At 48.8% G+C, this 21,231-nt stretch overlaps 1 protein-coding gene across 6 annotated transcripts in view; it reads left to right on the forward strand.

Annotated features, from left to right (window-relative positions):
* The first annotated feature begins 1,670 nt into the window (after window positions 1-1,670).
* ACSL1 (acyl-CoA synthetase long chain family member 1) overlaps window positions 1,671-21,231 on the forward strand; it is a 72,243-nt gene continuing 52,682 nt past the window's right edge. The window contains exons 1-2 of one of the 6 annotated variants that reach the window (XM_060136665.1): window positions 1,671-1,819; window positions 7,905-8,037. In XM_060136665.1, coding sequence (XP_059992648.1) covers window positions 7,980-8,037 — 58 coding nt within the window. In that variant the 5' untranslated portion in view covers window positions 1,671-1,819; window positions 7,905-7,979. Of the gene's footprint in view, window positions 1,820-7,901; window positions 8,038-16,941; window positions 17,235-18,341; window positions 18,363-20,356; window positions 20,452-21,231 lie in introns of those variants that run through there. The other 5 variants (XM_060136666.1, XM_060136667.1, XM_060136668.1 and 2 more) reach the window with 5 other exon arrangements.

Below are 21,231 nucleotides of genomic sequence, written 5' to 3' on the forward strand. Positions count from 1 at the left end.
TGGAGGGAGAGCCACACAAAGAGACATAGGGAGAGGACGGCTCTAGAGAGAGGCCTGGAACAGAGTCTCCCCACACAGCCTTCAGAGGGAACCAACTCTGCTCTCACCTTGATTTTGAACATCTAGCCTCCAGAACTGTAAGACGATACTTTTCTGTTGCTTAAGACACCCAGTTTGTGGCACTTGGTTATGGTTGCCCCAGCAAAGTAATGCACCACAGACCTTGGGAAGCATCTGAGGAGGCACCGGGGCTGAAGGACCGGCAGGAGAAGTCAGGGGGCAAAGGAGGGGCTGAAATGATGAAATTATGGGTGCGGAGAAGGAGACACAGGCAGAGATCTAAATCCAGGATTAGCAAGTGGAAACCCATACAAACGAAAGTGGAGTCCATTTTTTTCTTTTAAGTGGAGAGTCAAGATCTAGCAGATCTAGATGAGAAGGGAGCCTAGGAGAAGTGAGCTGTTATAGAGGCCACCGGGGTGTGGGCTGCCTCACCATCAGCTTCTGGAGCAGTGAGAGAAGCCCAGGGGGAAGTCCTTAGGAGATTATCGTGGAGTCAGCTGCAGTCCGCTTTGAGGTCTCCGTGAGCACAAGTTCACCAGAATGTTAAGTACAAGTACACTTGCACGGCCTGACTATTATGGACGTGCTCTGGAGGCCGACTGCCTGAGTTCCCAGTGACTTTTGCCCTCACTAGCATTCAACCTCTCTGGGCCTCAGTTTCTGAATCTGAAAAGGGAATAATGACTGCACCCACCTCATAGGGTTATGATGAAGATTCAATAAAATAATGTGTGTGAAATGTTTCAGTAAAAGTTATCTGTCATTATTAGAGGTGTTTATTACAACAATAATTCTTCTCCTGCCTCCAATTCCAAGCAGTACTAGATAAGTGCCCTCCACGCACTGCGGGGCACAAGCGCCACTGTAACTGGGACCACTGGTATTAGAGGTTAAGGATACTGGCAGGCCACAGGTGCTAAGAGGAAACATAACATTTGGGCTCCGAGCCTGAAAAAAATTGCGTTGGCTTCTGAAAGCCCCAAATCGGCATCGCATGCTCGCAGACAGAAGTCCTCAAAATAGCACAGCCAGGACTGAGCAGTGGACAGGCCACAAGAATTGTCAGGCGAACACCGCCCTTGAGCGATGTCGAGCATGCGCTCTGCTCCACCTATACCTGGGCTCATCTGTCCGGGTTGCTTCATGTCCAGGGCTCTGCAGAAATCCAGACGAGAGCCTTCCCAGCCAGGGAGTGTGGCGAAACTCTATGTGGGGGCTGTAGTGAAATCAGGTTAAAAGGGGTTACGCACGTCGCTGCCAACGAAAATAGGAAAGGAAAGTTCTCGGGCCCCCAGGGCCCCTCCCTGCAAAAGCCCCCTCCCGCCAAGGAGTCAGCGGGGCACGCGGTTGCGGGTGGAAAACGCAAAACGGCGTTTCCCGGCCGCCGCAGCACCGCAGCCTTCCGGGCTGAGCCACCACAATTTACCCGTTGCCCTTCCTCGGACTCATTACGAAATCCACGGCAGTTCGGACGACTAGAGATACGTGTGCCCCGGGACACTCCGTGCCCTCCCGGCATGCGCGCGACCAGACGGGAAGGCGAGCACGCGGCGGGCGGGGCGGGGCGGGGCGGGGCCTGAGGGCGGGGCGGGCGCGGCACGAGCACCCGCCGCAGCCTGGCTCCAAGGCGGCGGGGCGTGGGGCGTAGCCAGCCACGCAGTGGCGGCGGCCCCCTTAAATAGGATCCGAAGTCGGCTCGCGGTCAGCAGTGGGCTGCGGTGACAGCCGGCGGTGCACGGCCGAGCCTGTGGAGGAGGTGAGTGCTCCTGCCGCGGGGAGCCGCATCCGTGCCCGCTGCGGCGCCGGCGTCTCGGCGGGGCGCGGGGCTGAGGCTGCCCTGCCGGCCCGAGCCCAGGAGGTTGCGGCCGCAGCGGAGGCACGCGAACAGGGCCTCGGCTCGCAGGGACGTTCCGCTTTTCCGGCCTCTGCCGCGCAGCTCCTCGGGTTCCCGCCGCAGCGGAGGCCTCCGGGCCGCCCTAGCCGCCGCCGCTTCCCGTGCCGGAGCCGGGGATGCCGGCCCGCAGCTCCCCTCGGGCGGCGCGGGTTTGGGGCTGGTGCACGGCGTGGTGCGTGTGACGCGCGCCGCCGGACCGGGTCCTTGTTGGTGTGGCGGCGGGGACCGGCCCGGCGGGAAGCCGGACCCGGAGCTGCAGATACCAGGCGATGATCCGGCGGGGCCGTGACGGTGCTCTCTGGGCCGCGGCCTCCTTCCTGCCCCCGTGGCGGGGTTTCAGGCGCTCTCGGACCGCGCGTGGAAGCATCGGAGCAGGCGGTCTCCCAGCCTCGGCGTGACGGTGGCCCCTGCGCGCAGCGCCCGCGGGAGGGTCAAAGGCAGCATCAAAAGTCTGTTGCCACCATGTGGAAATTCTCGCGGTGCTTGCAGAGGAGTGCCCATATCCGCTGCACATGGCCGTGATGGAGTCATTTAAAGAGCCTGGCATGTTTTGAAATTAGGAAGCAAAAATCATGTTATCTATTACCTTGTAGCCTAGACGGTGACTTGAATGAACACGTGCACGAGAACCGAGAGACCAGACTCCTTCCCCACCCCACTCACTTTCAAGGTTATGGAGCTTAACTAAGACCGTTATAAAAGTGCCCTTGCCTTTGAAAGTTCAGACTTTTAAGCTTCTTGTTGATGCAGGAATATACAGAGTGCCCTAACTGTTAATATTCTTACTTTTATTTTTGACCTTTGCTTAGCATAAGAGAAACTGGTTAAATTTCAGTTTCTGACACAGATTTCACCTGTGATTATCTCAATGTAAACAATTATTTGCTTAACACTTAACAAACAAAAAGCCAGTCAAAACCTCTGGTTTGATGCAGTTTTCAGATGGAGGTGGCAGGTTAGATTGGCTTAAAACTTAAAGTCTGAGTTGACAGTCTGGTTGGGTGGGCTTGAGAAGGTGGGACTTTCACCTTCGCTTGCCATCAGGGTAGAGCCAGTCCTGGGAGACTTTTTTTCTTATTCTGACTCAACTGGGAGAATCCCTTCCTAGTATGAAACTTGACTCCTCATTTGGAAAAGACTGCATTAGACCAAAGTCTTTCACAGCTAAAATTCTGTGACTAGAAAAAGCAAACCCTGAAGAGTAGCACACTTCATACCTCCCTCCCCCACTTAAAATAAGATAGACGCATCATAGACCATGTGTTACAGATTTTTGTTTTCTGCATTTGCTGTAGAATGAAAAGGCTTTTATTAAATCGCCCTTCTCTCACAATTATAAGCATGTTGACCTATTTCCTTCCCGTCTCTGTTATGCATAGTTTGGCAGTATTTTTATTATCGTTGTGAGCAGCCTGACTAAAAAGAATCTCTGGGCTTTTAAATTTGGGGCATTTAAGAGATAGATACTTGTGACAAAGGCAGGTAGAGACAGGTGTCTGTTTATATCACAAAGGTCAAGTGTTCATAACTGTCTCTGCTTCTGGTTGAGCTTTGGAATAGCTGACAGTGTACCGCATGCCACAGTGTCCTGCTTGATATCCAGGGCTGGTTACATCTTTGGTTTTTGATGTAGCTGTCTTGTGGAAGTTTGGAGGAGGGCCTGGGGAAAGATCATGTTTTGTCATTACAGCTGGGGATTTCTCCTCTCTCCCTTCAAGTTTCACTTTTCTGGAAAGAGGGAGACTGTAGGAATAGTAGTAATTTCTAGATGTGATACTCAGTAACCTTGGGGGAATAGATAATTTTTTAAGGTCGGTTGCTGAATTTATTGTGCAAATTTGCCACCTATGTCCATTATTCTTTTGCATTTACTATCTGTTATAACCAAATTCTGTCAGTGTTGACAGAATTAATCACGTTTTGTGAACAGTATTGTTTGGATGATGCAATGTGTTAGACTCCCTGTCTTAGAAAATACAAAAGAACATCCTTTAAGGCAGCTCAGAGCTGTAGTTATCCTAAGTCCTCTTCAAGCTCTGCTGTCTGACAGGCCGTGGCCAGTCAGGAGGGAGATCAAAGATGCCAGAGTTTTTATTGAAGGTTATCGGTCCAACTTGATGTGCAGACAAACACATTAGAGTCACTTTGCTTTGACACTCCTGCCTGGAGGCCAAGTCTCAGGGAACAGAGAAGGTGCCAGGGGTTGAGTTTGAGTTTCAACGTTCTAGTACTTAAAGGAGCTTTGGAGAGCTTTTAAACAAGCACAAGCCCCGAAGTCATAGCTGTACGTGATGAACTAGAAGGTAGAGGCAAACTTACCAGTGCTTGTGTCCACAACTCCATGCCATTTCCTCACCCTTTCCTCATCTAAAATGCTGAATGCCAGCTCTTAAGAAATCCTAGTTTGTGTAAGCTCGAGGTGATACATAATTTGTACCACAGTGACAAGAGAAAAGGGTCACATAATTTGAGTTCGGTTCATTTTTCTGCTTTCTCACATCCTAACATTTAGGATTTCTTAACTGTGTTGGAGGCAACACAGTTATTAGTCATAACTTTTGTGGAATCAAGAGGGAAGGAGAAATATGACAGAGCCTTCTCTGAAATTTGGCCGGCTTGGAGGGGTGGCACTTTCTTTGGCCAAAAACTTAGCTGGGGGTGAGGACTCTGTTTCCCTGCTGCAGAAGAATACATGTGGCTGGAGGCCAGCGTCTTGTCTCTAGAATCTAAGATTTCAGGCCTGGTGCCTCCATGTAGTTTTCAAGTTCTAAATAAAATTTGAAAGCTGTCTAATATCTAAGTCAAAACTATTTGCCTCAGAAAATCTGTATGTATAAATAAAATTATATGTTTATATAAATACAGTATACAATAAGACATCATTTTTATAATATATACATTTAATGTTGTAATAGGAATCTATGCTTGTTATAGAAAATTTGTGAACTATAAAAAATAAATCTGGGAGTTCCCTGGTGGCCTACTGGTTAGGATTCTGGGCTTTCACTGCTGTGGCCCGGGTTCAGTCCGTGGTGGGGGAACTGAGATCCTGCAAGCTGCATGGTATGGCCAAAAAAAACCCCCAAAAACAAAAACCTCTCTTCAAGAGATTGAATATTAGTAACATTTTCATGTATTTCCTTTTGGTATTTTTCCAGATTTTTTTAAGCTTAAGTGTATATTTTTAATAGAAGATAAAACTTTTGATCAATTTTAATCACCTAAGTTATATCGTGAACAATTTTTTTCATGTTACATACTATTGAAAAAAATGAGTTTTGAAGGTGACTGCCTTCTATGGTTTACGGGATGCGCCATAATTTATTCACCTTTCCCCTATCGTTGGATATTTAGGAACAGCTGTCTATTTCAGAGCAGTTCACCAAGCTTCTTATGTATTTCAGTATATCTTTTTTTTAAGTTTGGGCAAGTTCTGCTTTAAAATTGTTGAAATTGACAATGATTTGGAAATTATTTTTATTAGTGTATGGTTTTAATGGACTTTTGGGTTCATGTGTTCTAGTCAAAAGCTGTTCAAATAAGGATTTCATGCTTTGGAAAGGTAAGTGAAAAGAAGTTAGGGCATCACAGGAGGAAATGTGGGCTGCCTTTTGCACCATTTCCTCATTCTAGAGGGACTTCTGATAAATGTATTATCTGTCCATTTGCACACTTATTTGGCCGCTGTAGAAGTTGGCACTTTCCCCACAGGTTTGTTGTGGGAAAAATATCCATATACGTAAGGCCAAAATGCCCTGAGTACCATTTATTCTTTTGTTAACCAGAGTAAAGAGAAAGTTCCTGCAGGAGCTCGTTTCTCCCTCCAGGCTCAGCTGTCAACTGCAGAGCAAGGCAGTGTCAGCTGAGTGGACAGGATGGGGGGTGATGACAGCTCATAGAGCCAGGCACTGTTCTTGGTGCTTCAGATCTGTTAACACATTAATCCTCCCACCTACCCTGTAAGGTAGGTCCTACTTTTATCCATATTTTACGGAAGGTAAAGGAGCAGGTGCAGGGATTAAGTCTCCCAAACCAGGGTTTGAACCTCGGCAGTTTGGCTTCAGGGCCGGAGCGCCTAATGGCTTGGTTCTGCTTCTTGAACTTGAAGGGTTCTTAGTCCGGGGGGGCCTGGAAAGTTCTAGGTTATCCAGCAAGACTGAGGACAGAGCTGGTTCTTCTTCCGTATCATTGCTCCTTGGTCATCCCCTATCTCATTCACACGCTGTCTTTACTACCAGCGGGCTGAAACGACAACAGATTTTGATTCAGCTCCATTCGGCGAGTGATGAGATCACTTGTTACACAGCTGTGACGTTCTAGAAAATTAAAGAGTAAAAGGCTTTGCCTGCCCTGGAAGTTAGTCTTGTTCTAGATCGCGCTGGAAACTTTTAATAGACAAGAGAATAGAATTGTGGATTTGCAGGGTTTGAAGGCACAGAGGTATAGTCCAGTGGTTATGGCCTCCTTTCCCCAGGACAATTTTAGGCAGAACCCCAATATATGAAATAAATAAAAGCAGGGCTGCCATGGTTTAAGGAGGGAGGGGTGGGAATCCCAGATCACAGAGACTCGAGACGCGGCTGCTTCCTCACCTCTGAGACACTCCAGCGCACCCCAGGTTCCCTGGGTCCCTGAGCCTAACTCACTCATCGCCCGATGCAGTACCTGGTGCAGGAGAGGAGGTGACTTACCAAGGTTACACACACTGTGTTCCCCTCGGGCCGTGACACACATGGCGTTTGTCCCTGGGCCCTATGCCTGTTCGAGGAACGGCTGGACCTCGGGGTCATCCTTGACTTGTGCCCCAAGATCCTGCCAGTCAGCAGGTCCTGCTTATTCTGTACCGTGCTGCCCAGCACACACACATTTCTTCCTTTCATTGTCCATGTCACTGCCCTGATCCAGAGTCTGTCACCTCCAGTTTAGACAGCAAAAGTCCTTAGTTAAAAAAAGAAGGGGAGGATGATGACTCTTCCTAACACAGAGTTCGGATCGAATCCCTCCTCCGCCCGGAAGCCTTCCAGGGCCCCTCTGGAAGGCCCCAAGTCTTCACGTAGCTTGGCTCTCGGGGGCTTCTGGGGTCTGGTTCCAACCTGCTGTTTCCCATGAGTCTCCCAAACCACCACGAGCTGGGACTTTTTTTTGTTTGTTTTGTTTTGTTTTTTTTGCGGTACGCGGGCCTCTCACTGCTGTGGCCTCTCCCGTTGGCGGAGCACAGGCTCCGGACGCGCAGGCTCAGCAGCCACGGCTCATGGGCCCAGCCGCTCCGCGGCATGTGGGATCCTCCCGGACCGGGGCACGAACCCGTGTCCCCTGCATCGGCAGGCGGACTCCCAACCACTGCGCCACCAGGGAAGCCCAAGCTGGGACTTTTGGAAAGAGACTCTGGTGGCACAGGGTTGAACCAAGGCCTCTGCACCCATTACTCTGTCTTCCACCCAACTCACCGTCCCGTGCCCCGGACGAGCCTCCCGGGCCTGTGTGCCCACCGTCCCCCGTCTGCAGTGACGTTCTTCATCCCACCCTCGTTGCCCATCGCTCCACTCTTCAGAGGCACTTTCCCCAGAGGGACCGTCGCCGTCCTCAGACTCCACATCACTCACTGAAACCCTCGGCTGACAGCAACTTGTGGTTAAAATGATGAAACACTCCCATTCCGGTTAGAAGACAGCTGCTACCCCAAGAGCCCTCACCCCTAATTCAGAAACTGTAGAGTTAGCGCCTGGCCGGGGAGGCTCTCCTGAACCCTGTTCTGGTGGTTGGCCTCCTTCTTTTCCAGTTGCTTGGTGCCAGGCTGTACTGGTTACCCCGCGTTTTGAGCGCCCCCCACCGCCCTTCCTTTGCCTCTTTGTACGCGCATAGCTCACTTCCGCACTAGGTCCCCCAGCCACGCACTGAGCTCTGTGCATTTAGGAGACCTAGTCACTGTTGTTTCTGTTTTCAGCAGCGTTTAACACAGGGCCTCGCTGCTAGTAAGTGCTTAGTGTTATCTGATGATTGATTGAGACCAGGAGACATTCAGATGGACAGATGTCTCATAGACGGTGTCACTGACAAGAATGTACATTTCATCGTTCCAGGTTTGTATGTTATGATCCTGTGCAAGGCTTAGATCTTGTAGCTGAGATCAAGGCGTTGAAAATCTCCGGAGGCGCCCCAGACTGAGTAGCTGGCAGGGACCTTGCTGTCACACCATCCAACCAACCAGCTCACCGGGGAGGGACCCGCAATGCAGAGGGTATGCCCAGCAGCCCAAGCAGGGTAGATGCCGGAGGCGGTGCCGGGCTGTGTTTCCCCTCCTGGCATGAGTCAGAGAGCAGCACGTCAGACTCCAGGGCCTCTCTGCAGGGCACGCAGGGACTCTAGCTGAGGTCCCGGGACAGACCGCCTCCGATGAGCCAGGCCCTTAGCCTGCCGGGGCCCTTGCCTAGAGTCTCCTCCCTCCAGAGCAGCCCGCTCAGTCCGCTTGGCCTCGGCACTAGCCCGGGTGCCTGTGACGTGTGCTGTACTGCCCTCCCCGGCACGCTTCTTTCCATCACAGGGCAACGCGGAGTATTTTTGTCTCCCCCTCGATAGAAAGTCCGTGTGCAGCTTGGGCCGGCACTGTTACCCTGCGTCCTGGGCGCCGCGGGCTTTTGCAGGCGCTCCGGTTAGCAGTTGTATTTACCGCTGCCCGTAGTCGGGAACTGACAGAGACTCTAGCCAGGCAGGTGACAGAGAGGAGGTGGGGCGCTGGTCTCCAAGATGGGGTGCATGTGCCCCAGGTTGGGGAGACCATCTATAAGGGTGCAGGTGGATGTATTAGAACTTCTGTAGATATTTATTTTTTAGCTTTCTTTTTAAATTCATAATTGTATGTTTCATAATGTTCAGAAAATATTTGTACATGTATACAGTTTATAAATAAGTGCATCTACATATCAGGGATACATTTACTTATGATTTTTGATGCATTGTCAGAAGTTTAGAGAGCCAGAAAATTAACTCCTTCTCTGCCACCAGTAGGGCAAGACCCCTCCAAATGCCATTGTTAAAAGAAAGGAATTTGTTAGTTAAGGGAGGATAGACACTGCTTTGTGACACTGGGTTGTGATTCGTGTCAAATTAGCCTCTGACTTTAGGAGAGCCAGGTTAAATCTGGAAGATGTTTTGCCTTTGGCCAAAACTTGACAATGTAGAAAGAAGCATCTTTAGGACAAGGATTTCATTTTTTTCTGTTTTATTCATTCACTCCTGTGCGTCAGGCAGTGCTTGATGTAGAGTGGGTGCTGCCTAAATATTCTCAGTGTGTACATATGTACCTTTTTCTTGCAGGACAATTAAATATCATGCTGGGTTGGCCACTTCAAGTCAATATTTGAGTTGGCTGTCTTTGTTTAAACCTTTGGTCAGTGGCAGGTTACAGCATCTGTGCCCGTTTTACTCCTCTTAACTAAGTTCTCAAAGCTGTAGGATCGTAGAGCTAAAAGGATCGTAGAGCTAAAACGGGCCTCAGAAGTGTCACTTGAATGATAAGAAGTTTGGGATTTCCTTTTAAATTGTTTTTTAAGAATGAAACAATGCTGACAAGATGTTGATCATTATTGAAACTGAAGCTGGGGTTATTATGGGTACATGGTGGCTTCTTATACTACCCTGTATACTTTTGAATAGATTTGGAAATTTTCATAATAAAAATTTAAACAAAACATAAAGGGAAAATAAAGACCCCCAACTAGCGTCACCTGTTCCGAGGAGGTACGGCCAGATGGGACAATCTCTTTTTTTTCCCTTCCTTCTTTTAAACACTGGGTCATTATTCTATAATCCTCTGTAACTGGTTAGATTCGTTTTGTCTTTAGCTTCCCCAGGGCTAATCACCTCTTATAGTTACCTGAACTCTGGGTGTAACCCTCGCTCACCGAGGCCTCCCTCATCCCTTCTCACACAGTGAGCCAAATCCTGCTTGAACCTTTTCTCTGTTTCTCCTGTCGCTTTCCTGCCGCACCACTGACGGTGTCCCCAGAGCTGAGATCTGTCAACGCTCAAAAGTGGATTTCTTCCAAGTTTGGGAGTAGCTGGCCTTGCTCTCTCTCTGGGTAGAAATCTGCCTTTTATTCTGTGTTCCACTCACCCCTGCTTTGTTAGCCATTTCTCTGGTTTATCTGTCCCTTTGGAACCTTGGTCTGTTTTCAGAGGTGTAAGTATCTCTACCCAACCTTGTGTCCCCTCGGCCTGCTTATCCAGGTCACTGACATTTGCAACCTCTGGGAGCTGCAAGGGCTGGTCCTGCTTCCCTCTGGCTCCTGCACCAGCTTTGCTCAGACTGCCGCCAGGCTGCTCTCCTGGGAGAGAGGCGTGTCGGGGCCTCTGGTCTATGTCACTGTTGTCCTTAACCTACCCGCCACCCCGAGTGCTGCCAGCACAGGCCGGGCCTTGACGTTTCCCCACCCCCAGCTGCCTCTGCCTGTTCCTGTCTGGCTCTCGGCTCGCTGGACCGCCCTCCCTCTGTGCTCCAGCCCATACACAGTGCTTTCTCCCCTCTGGCTCCTGGAGCCCAGGGCCCTGCATAGTTTGGTTAACTCCTGCAGGTGCGTTAACTCCTGCAGGTGCATTAACTCCTGCAGGTGCGTTAACTCCTGCAGGTGCGTTAACTCCTGCAGGTGAGTTAACTCCTGCAGGTGTGTTAACTCTTACAGGTTAGGGCAGACGGTGAGAGCTTAGATATATATTTTCTGGGAGGGGCTTTCACCCCATCTGTCACTTTGCTGGAAGGACAGGTTACCACCCAGGGCCCTTTCTGGAGCAGGTGGGAAATACATAAATACAGGAGGAAATGAACTGACCTGACCTAGTTATAGCTTGTTTATCTTGAGAAACTAAAAAAAAAAAAAAAAAATACAGCAAAGTACAAAGAGTAATAAAACCATAAAACAAATACCCATAGAATTGATGGGGGCTTTTTTTCTTTTCTTTTCTTTTTTTTTTTTTTTGCGGTACGCGGGCCTCTCACTGTTGTGGCCTCTCCCGTTGCGGAGCACAGGCTCCGGACGCGCAGGCTCAGCGGCCATGGCTCACGGGCCCAGCCGCTCCGCGGCATGTGGGATCTTCCCGGACCGGGGCACGAATCCGTGTCCACTGCATCGGCAGGCGGACTCTCAACCACTGCGCCACCAGGGAAGCCCTGATGGTTTTTTTTTAACAATGGGCTGTTTTCTTTTTATGTCCTTCCATCACCCGGAGTTTCTGGGTGGGTGGGATCCTGTTATTTAGTCCCAAGTGCCAGGACTGCCTGGCCAGCTTTTGCCTCCTTGAGCATCACCTTGGAGATGCTCTGTGGTGTTGGAGACAGAAGGGGCGGAGCTTCCCTCTGTTCCCCCTCCCTTCCTTGTCCCCCGGGGGCCTGCGCAGGCAGCAGGGGGCTGGCTCAGGTTTTGCAGCTCACGGGGCACAGCCAGTACCTGGACAGAGAGCTCCGTGCCTGTGGGTCTAGCGTTCTTTCATGATTCTGTTCTGCCCCCTCCCATAGCCACTACCGGAAGTTGCTAGCTTTGGACAGAGCATCTGAAGGGACCCCAGGACTTCGGTGCCTTCTCTGTGTGCAGCTGCTCAAACAAATGGACCTCCTCCTGGTCCTGAGGCCCTTAGAGGAGGGCCCCTGCCAGCTGGGTCCAGCCCTGGTCATTGTGAAAGATGTGGGTCCTGTTTCCTGTTCGATTGTTGTCCCCTCCTCTCGGGGAGCCTTCTGCTTCGGGGTTTACTTTGTGGTTCATTACATGCCAGGAAGGTAGAGAATCTTTTCTTCTGGATTGTTTAGTGGCCACAGGAATTTTATTTCTTCTCCAGCTATTATCATAACAGGCTCTCCTTGTGTTGCCTGACTGCCCCATACCACGGTGTCATTCTCTGTGACATGCAGGCCCCCAGACGTAATCAGGACCCTCCGTGTGCCCAGATCAGCTGAAACAACATGCCTGTCAGACCCACTGATGAGCGGGAAGCCTCGCCTGCAGGAGCCTCTTCTGTCTTGGTTCTCGCAGAAGCCTGGGCCCAGCCTAACAAACAGCCACCCGGTCTCCAGCCGCTGAAGCAGAGCCGGCGGACTGTGGGTCTGCTCTGTCCAGGGCCGTTCCCTTCTCTGGCTCTTCCTGGGAAACGGCCCTGCCCCGTCGTGACTCGTATCTAGATACCACTTAACAGTAGTGAATCTCTGTTTGAAGACCAGTGGAAACATCTTGCTTCTCTTCGGAATGTTTTTTTTGAATGGAAACATTTCCTCTTAAATCCATGCCACTAAAATTTCACCCTGACAGAGAGGCTTTTATGTGACCTGCATATCTTCACCAGGCAGGGCCTGCCTATAATTATCGTTTTCCCAAGTGGATGTGCCTGACAGGTCTCTGTATCTGTGTTGAAGAGAGAAGGGAGGAGAGCTGTGCTTGGTGGTTTTTTTTCTCTCTGGGGAATGCTGGACAGGTCCTGCTTCGAGCATTCCTTGCATCCCAGATGGCCACCCACCCATCCACGCCCTGGGCCTTTCTAAGGGCTCCTCACGCCAGCCCGCCATTGTGTTCCAGCCCCTGGGCAGTTTCTGTGGTTGGGAGGATTTGCTTTCCTTTCAGAGATAAAACTCTCTTACAGAAGTTGGTGGCCAGCCCTGGGGTCAGGCTCTGGACTCAGCCCTTCCGCTGGCATTGGTTGTTCTATTTAAGAAAGGGGTTTGCTGTCTTGTCTTCCTCATGGGCAGCCTTGATTTGTTGTAAACTAACCTGCAATCACATGTCTGAATGGATTTCTACAAAGGAGAAGTGAGGACCCTTGCCCTTAGATGACCTTGGGGGTGACATCATACATAAGTGAAAGAGTTTGAGAAATAGGCAATGGGAAGATGGGAAAATGGACATTCTGAGGTAGCCTCTCAGTCAGTGGCTTACCATCCTGTCTGCTGGTTTCTTTCCCCTTCAGGTCCCCTGGAAGGTGCTGCTTCCTCCCAGCTCACTGCCTCATAGCAGCAGCGAGGGTGCCAAGGGAAGATGCTGAAGTTTGGAAATGGCCTGAATACCCGCTTTCTCTTTGGAGAATCACAGCTCTGTGTACACATCTTCCAGAGGCTTGCAGTAGAGAACTGGGCAGAATCACAGAGGGTCGTTCATGACTCAGGAGATGTTTAGGAAGCACCTGTTCTGGGCAGGGCACCATGTTAAGCACTGAGGGCATCTTGAGACGGTTGGGCCAGGGCTCTGGTCCATGAGGAGGGGTAGCCTCTCCCCAAGGGAAGCATACACTCGCCATAAGCGCAAAACAGGAGACGCTAAGGACCACACGAGGGCTACAACTAAAGCATTCCTGGAATTCAGAGGAAGGACTCCCGGCTTCTGACTGAGTGGGTCCTGTAAGAATTTATTCGGGAAGGCAGCCTCTGGCCTATTTGGGTAGGATTTGGACATCTTTTTTTTTTTTTTTCTGGCTGCGTTGGGTCTTCGCTGCTGTGCGCAGGGTCCCTCTAGCTGCGGCGAGCAGGGGACACTCTCCGCTGCAGTGCGCAGGCCTCTCATTGTGGTGGCCTCTCCTGCTGCAGAGCACGGGCTCTAGGCGCGTGGGCCCCAGTGGTTGTGGCTCGCAGGCTCAGTAGTTCTGGCTCGCAGGCTCTAGAGCGCAGGCTCAGTAGTTGTGGTGCACGGGCCCAGCTGCTCCGTGGCATGTGAGATCTTCCCGGACCAGGGCTCGAACCCACATCCCCTTCACTGGCAGGCGGACTCTCAGCCCGGAGGACAGGGGGAGAGGGGGGATCGCCCTTCCACTTGCGCCAGGACGAGGGCCTAGAGATGCCTCACGGCCACCTCCGCACTTCATGGCTCCACCACCATTCTCCAGACTCCAAAACTCACCTTCCAATTCCTTCTCTTTTTTCCATTTATATCCACTTAGTTACTGAATCCTGGTACATATTTTTTTTTCAGTGATTACATTTTTTTAAATTCTGGTAAAATATGAGTAATATAAAATTTACCATTTTAACCATTGCTAAGTGTGCAATTCCGTGACGCTAAGTGTGCAATTCCGTGGCGTTAAGTGTGCAATTCTGTGGCGTTAAGTGTGCCATTCCGTGGCGTTACGTACATTTCCAGCGTTGTATAACCATCACCACACTCTAGTCCAGAATTTCTCATCTTCCGAAGCAGAAACTGTACTGTGAAGCAGTAAACCTCCCACCCCCGTGTGTCTTTTTCTGTCTCCATGATTCACCTATTTTAGGCCCCTGGTATAAGCAGAATCGTATGGTATGCGTCCTTTTGTGTCTGGCTTCTCTCACTTGGCATAACGTTTTCAAGGTTCACCCACGTCATGGCGTGTATCAGAATTGCCGTCTTTTGTAAAGGCTGAAGAATATTCCATCGTGTGCATGCACCGCATTCTGTTTATCTCTTCACCTGTGGGTGGACATTGGGGGTCACATCCCAGCTTTTTAAAGCCCCATGTGTCCTCGCTTTTTGTCATCCTCTGCATTGTGTCCCACCTTTGTGTAGATGTGAATCACCGTGTGCCTGGGTGCCAGCACTTGCCTCTTAAGGTCCAGTGGCCTTGCCCTCAGCCCAGCCTCTAGTCCTGTTCTTGTGTGGCGCTGGGGAGGGACTTGACCTTCCCCGCACGGTTTCCTGGTCTTTGCATTGACAGTAACAACTCGGTGCAGTGAGGACTGTTAGTACACGTGCTCTCATGGGTGACTGCTTCGCACCGGCCTGACACGTGCTACGTGCTTCACTCACAGTGGCCTCACAGACATCGTAACCTCACGCTGATTTCCCCAAACATCTTCCTTCCCATCTCCCATGCAGCTTACCCTGTCATGCGTTCCAGATTAACTTGCTCCAGATCCTTGAGCTGAGGTGGGGAGCTGCTTCTCATCCCCGGAGCCTGAAGTTACGCTCGTTTTCTTAGGCCACACTCACCTCCTGCGTCCACACACAGCTCCCCCGAGACGGTGTGATGGTGTCCACGGTTTCTTTTGCACCTACTGGCACCTTGTTATTCTCTATTTTCTGTCTGTATTGTTGTTATGCAGTTTACTTCCAAGCCTCATGAATGGCGTCTGCAAGTTTTCGAAGTTTGTACCCCCAAGTGGATATTAAATCATGTACGTGTCCAATAGAAGGTGAGGTTTTCCCAAACCCTCTTTCAGTCCTCACGTTAAAGTCTTACCAAGCCTTTCACGCTACGGAGTGCTCTCTCGGGCACTTTATTTTGAACAACATCAGTAGAGGGGCACCCAGTCTTTTTTTTCATTTATTTATTTTATTTATTTATTTTTGTTTGCGTTGGGTCTTCGTTGCTGCACACGGGCTTTCTCTAGTTGCGGCGAGAGGGGGCTGCTGTTCGTTGTGGTGCGTGGGCTTCTCATTGCGGTGGCTTCTCTTGTTGTGGAGCACGGGCTCTAGGCACGCAGGCTTCAGTAGTTGTGGCTTTCGGGCTCTAGAGTGCAGGCTCAGTAGTTGTGGCGCACGGGCATAGTTGCTCCGTGGCATGTGGGATCTTCCCGGACCAGGGCTCGAACCCGTATTCCCTGCATTGGCAGGCAGATTCTCAACCACTGCGCCACCAGGGAAGCCTGGGCACCCTGTCTTGAAGCCACACCTGCCAATCCAAATCTTGGGTTCTTGTAAAAGTCTAAGGCAAAGAAATTGAATGCTGGCTGGGTAATTACTTCTGGGGGTTGGACTTTACAAAGGCAAGCGTTGGATATTATTATAAAAACCTTTTAAACATCAGTTTAAAAAGCAGTGAAGTATGTGGTTTAGTTATATGAATATGGACCCATAGGACAGATTTTTTTTTTTAACTGTCCTAACATTATACAGATGTGGTCCTGTGACCTGGGAGAATTTTTGCAGTGGTAACTGCAGATGGGAGTTCAAAAAATGCTTCCACTTAACCAGCTTAAATGGAAGAGAAAAATGTGAAGATAGGCCACAGAAAACTGTTAATCCTCAAAATGTGGCTTTGGAGATTCTGAAGACCCTGTTGGAAGAAGCATGTTCAAAGACTTTGAATAAAATATTAATGAAATGTGAATAGAAAACCAGTAAATATTTCTAAAGTAATGTATATTGTTGTGTGACTTAAATATATGTATAGCTTGGTGAATACAGAGACTGTAATAAGCAGGCATTTGACCAGTTTCATCTGATCCCTAAAAGTTGATCTGTTTCAGTTGGGCACGTTATATTTAGAATCTCTTTATTTTGGGATGTATGTGATAGTGGTGGCCGGTGGCCAGTGTGAACGGGTGAGGCCTGGCCCTAATCTTACTGGTAGAAAGTCAGTCTAGCCCTATACTTGCCTGTGAAAGCTTTGTGTCCCGCACTGGGACAGCTTTAAGGAGATGGGCAGGGAGTGCTTGAGTGTAGAATTACTCAGCTTGCCTCAACTATTTCAATAGAACAGTTTTCTAAAAACAAAGCATCTCCGCTCCCTTTGTCCTTTTAAAATCTTCTTGGAAATGGAACTGGGGATCCACACACAGAATCACTTAAATGAAAATTAGGCGGCTTTAAGGTTTACTATGCTTCCTTGGGGAGGAAAGCCCCAAGGCGGTGGACGGGGATAATTCCCTGTGGAACTACTTGCTCCTTGTGCCTGGGATCCCTGAGTGACCCAAGTGGTCCTTGTCCTTCTTGTGCTGAGGATGAGGAGATGGTCCAGGGGCAGCGACCGCCGTCAGGAATTCCCCCGTGGGATGGGGTTGGAACAGCAGGCCTGGGCACCTCTGTGGAGCTTCTGTAGCTCCCACTCTCTGCAGGGAGCCTGACTGCTCTTTCGGTTCCAGAGGGGATGGTTCAAGCAAATCTAGCTTTAGGTACTTTGCCAGCCAGGGTTAAGGAGCAAGAATCCAGCGGGTCTGGAGAGGCCCCGTTGAAAGAACAGCACACGGTCTGGCTGCTGCTCTCTTGTTGCTCTCGAGGCTGAGCTGTGCCCAGCTAGTGCCGGACACAGAGGGCACTTTCAGGCCTCTGTAAATAGCCTGTTGTGCAGGGGAGGAGGTGGATAAAGAATGGCAGCATCTCGCCAGCTTGGCTTTTTGCTACTTGAAGGCGAGACGTCAGGACTTCTTCATTTGCTGCTGCCGGGGCAAGGGTACTATTTGTGTGGGTTTGTTTGAGGGCTGCATTCCTGGTGAAATAGTCCATCAGACCGCTATTATTTAGCTGGATGAAAGCTCGAGGAACTTTAGAAGGAGAGAAACATCCAGCTCACCCATTTGGGGGATTTATAAATGACACGAAGAAAATAAAATGCTAATGTAAGTATCTGTTTGCAGAATCGCAGGAGCTGTGTGCGTGTGTGTGTGTGTGTGTGTGTGTGTGTGTGTGTCCATAGAGAATGATGCCCTTGTGAGTCACCTCTGGCCCTGAGCCACTTTTTTCCTGGTGCAAACGGAATGGTAAGAGGTGACCCTTTGTGTACAGTGGGCCTTGAACCCACATGCTCCCAGGCCAAGGTAAAGGGGTGAATGCTAGCGGTTCTGTAGGACATGGAGAGTAAGATGGATTTCAGATGGCGAGCTCTCCTAATACTGTGGCGTGTGAGTGCTGGAGGGACCTGTAGAGGCTGCTTGCTCTCATGGTTCCTAACCTGGGGTGTGGGCTGTGGGGGGCTTGTGAGCCCCAGGTGCAAACAAGCAAGTGCATGTTCTCAGTGGAGCGAGTCAGCGGCCCAGCACAGGGTAAGAATTGTTCCTGTAGAGGAAAAAGCATGAGTTTAGTTGGGTTGGTGTCCCGGTCTTGGGAGATACCTTCCGGAAGCCTTGTTAAGTGTCCAGCCTCTGTTTCCTCATCAGATTTTATATTTTGATGTTTAAGTGAGACACACGATGTGAAAGCCTTTCCAAAACACCACATTGATGCTAATTGTATCATTTAGCTCCTCTTCCCAAAGTTCGGGCAGATGGGTGCCAGGATTTCTGTTTTCTGACAGTCATGCAGTCCAGTTTCTATTCCCCTGCTCGTACATCTATTTCTACCCAGGTCTATTTAAAGGCGTCCTCTGCTCTGGTTCTTTGCAGTGAGCTTGTGTCAGGTTTCCCCCACCATTGGTACACTCCCCGTCATCCTGTGGTTTTAGACTCCAGCTTTATAGGAATTTCAAAAGACTCAACTGAGCGAGCTCACTTTCTGTCGGTGTGAGAGTAGCTATAGGGGAGGAGGAGCTGGCTGCCAGTAGCCTTGTGTGTGCAACAAATACTGGCCGCTTAAGCCGGCTTAAAAGCCGACTGAATCATGTTCTTAGCAAACAGCACCATGATTATATGCCTGGGCTATAAAAAACTGCCTGAGATGGTGATGTGGAAATTTAAGAATTAGGAAAAAGATTCCAACTAGAGCACCGTTGGAACAAGCATAAAATCTGGGTTTTAACCGCTTGTTGGCAAGTACGTGAGTCTTGATACTTCTTAGAGACCTGCTGGGACTGTCTTAAGACGTGGTGTTTGTGTTCAGCTGGAGCATTGAAAGGCTATTATTTATTGTGGCTAATTTTCTTTGAATGTAGGTCTGCCTCCATTTCTAAATAGCCCAAGTGCCGTTTCCTTAAGAGCAGTTAAATGGCAGGGAAAAGATTTATAACGCTCCCCGTTCACATCGAAGAGTTCTCCCTTACGTGGATCTGCGTGAGGCATTGCCTGCGTTCTTCCCTGTGTGGACTGTAGTTCTCCCATGGACAGCATTAGCCCATTTGTTCAGCAAAGTGGACTGGCAGCTCGCTACCTGGCTGCCAGCTAAAAGGCATGAATTAAACTGCGATAGCTTGTCATCATCACCCACGAAAGATAAGAATTTAGCTGGATTGAAATCCTTAGTGTTACGGATTAGTACCTAATAAAATGTTCTTGCATGGGTGCTACTGAATCAGCACTTTTCTGTTTTGTTTTGTTTTTTTTTAAGTTTTCTTTCCTAAACTTATTTCTAGAAACAGACTTATTTCTTTCTTAGTATAATGCTACCGAATCAGCAATTTTCTGGGTTTTGTTTTGTTTTTTTTTTAAGTTTTCTTTCCTAGACTTACTTCTAGAAGTAGACATTTCTTTCTTAGTACAATGCTGCCGAATCAGCCATTTTCTGGGTTTTGTTTTGTTTTAAGTTTCCTTTCCTAGACTTATTTCTAGAAATAGACATTTCTTTCTTAGTACAATGCTACTGAATCAGCAATTTTCTGGGTTTTGTTTTTTCTTTTTTTTAAGTTTTCTCTCCTAGACTTACTTCTAGAAATAGACTTATTTCTTTCTTAGTATAATGCTACCGAATCAGCAATTTTCTGGGTTTTGTTTTAAGTTTTCTTTCCTTATTTCTAGAAATAGACTTATTTCTTTCTTAGTATAATGCTACCGAATCAGCAATTTTCTGGGTTCTGTTTTGTTTTAAGTTTTCTTTCCTAGACCTATTTCTAGAAGTAGACGTTTCTTCCTTAGTACAACGCCGTCTACTTGTAGCTTGCCTATTGCTGATGCTGAATATAATAGAATATAAAAAATTAATCACTTGTTTATGACTGTGTTTGTTTCTGGGGGGATGATTTAATATTCTCACACAGGGATGTGAGTCTGTTGAACAACTCCTGTAAATTCGCACGATCTAGGTTTCATGGAAATGACTTCAGGGACTTTGGGGAGAGAGGAGGGAAGGGCAGGCTTGTGTGTAATAAATAGGGTGGGTACCTCCCATCCAGACTCGAAGTGCTGTGGGGTGATACAGACAGCCAGATGATTGGAGGGAAAGGCAGGTGTGCACACTGTATGCATAAGGTTTCTGCGCAACCGTGGGGTTGCAATACTGTTTGTGAAATCTGACCACTCGGGGCCAGTAAGACCTGGACTTGATTTGTCTGCTTATCCTCGAGGTCTCGGTGTAAACATCCCCTCCTCAGAGAGGTCTTCCCTGATCACTGGATCTTAACGGTGCTAACACTTACTCCACCTTGCAGACAGATACTGCTTGTTTATCTCCCCCACTAGCTGGTTAGCCCGTTGAGAGCCCAGACCAGCTCATCTGGCACTTTCTTCCCAGCTCCTAGCCCACACAAGATGCCCAGATTTGTTGAATGGCTGGGGTAGTTCAGTTCGAGTTGTGAATTCATCTAGAAGAAACCTGCTGTCAGTGTACCGATAATCAGTTACTTTCTTGATCTGTCTTATGTCCGTTTGACATGACCACCCAACATCTGATCGTTCATTTCAGTGGTTTTAAAAAAATATGCCCATTGTCTCTCCTTCTTGGGATGCTGAGCAGAAAGAAAACAGTGTCTGTCTTCGGAACTGGCACTGGCATTGACACTCACTGGTCCTGTCCCTGCCCAGTGGGGTGACTGCGCCCAGCTTCTCATTGGCCTATCCTCCACTGTCTGTTCTCTTGGGAAGTCAAGTACGGATTTTGTCTGCTAGTTACCTTTAGCCCAGTGGGCAGCAGCACAGGACTGCGCATGTGACAGATGCCCTGAGAGACCTTGGCAGGCTGGCTAAGCACCGGGTGAGCACGTCCACCCCCTACTCCGCCCCTACCCCGCGGCCTAGTCTGTTTCTGCAGTGGTGTGTCACCCAGCAGCCAGCTGTTGGTGGCACAGATGGTCAGTGGTTTTATAAGTGCTGGTGCTTTCTCTGCACAGTTATGACCTGCAGAAATGCACTTACCTGCTCCTTCTCCGTTGTCATGTTAAAGCTCAAAATTGTCTGTGTGTCTGTGTGTGTGTATGTATGCCTACACAGGGCTGTTGTAGCACAAGATTGCATTACATTGCCTCCTAGAGAACTGACGGCCAGTGAAAGCCCCTGATATTCTGCAGCTCTGTAAAAAGATATATACGGTGATGAAGATTTAAATTTGAAGAGGATTTCTATATTTGGAAAAAAAAAAACGATTTTCAGTCTTGGGACCTAGCTGTTTAAAAAACATAAAATAAGGAGCTCAAAAATACCGTCTGAATTAATGATAAAGGTTAACATGTCGCATTGCCAGGCAGTTTCTGAGAAAAGTCTTTCAGATCGTTTCCTAGGATTTCCTTCCCTGTACTGCCAAACATACTTTAGAGCAGTTATTCATCAATAATTTTCTAATTAGAATTATTCTTATTTGTTCTCTGTACTGCACATTAATTTTTACATTGATATATATATATATAAATTGTTTATAATATTCAATTTGAGGCTTTAATATATATATGGGGCTGTTCATCTGATTTTCTTCTGTGTGTTTTGGCTTCTTAATTTTGTATGTAAACTCCTCGTAGTTGTGTCATCTTTTGTTACCTCT

This window comes from Lagenorhynchus albirostris, chromosome 21 (genome assembly GCF_949774975.1).
Source record: "Lagenorhynchus albirostris chromosome 21, mLagAlb1.1, whole genome shotgun sequence".
NCBI classification, from domain to species: Eukaryota; Metazoa; Chordata; class Mammalia; order Artiodactyla; family Delphinidae; genus Lagenorhynchus; species Lagenorhynchus albirostris.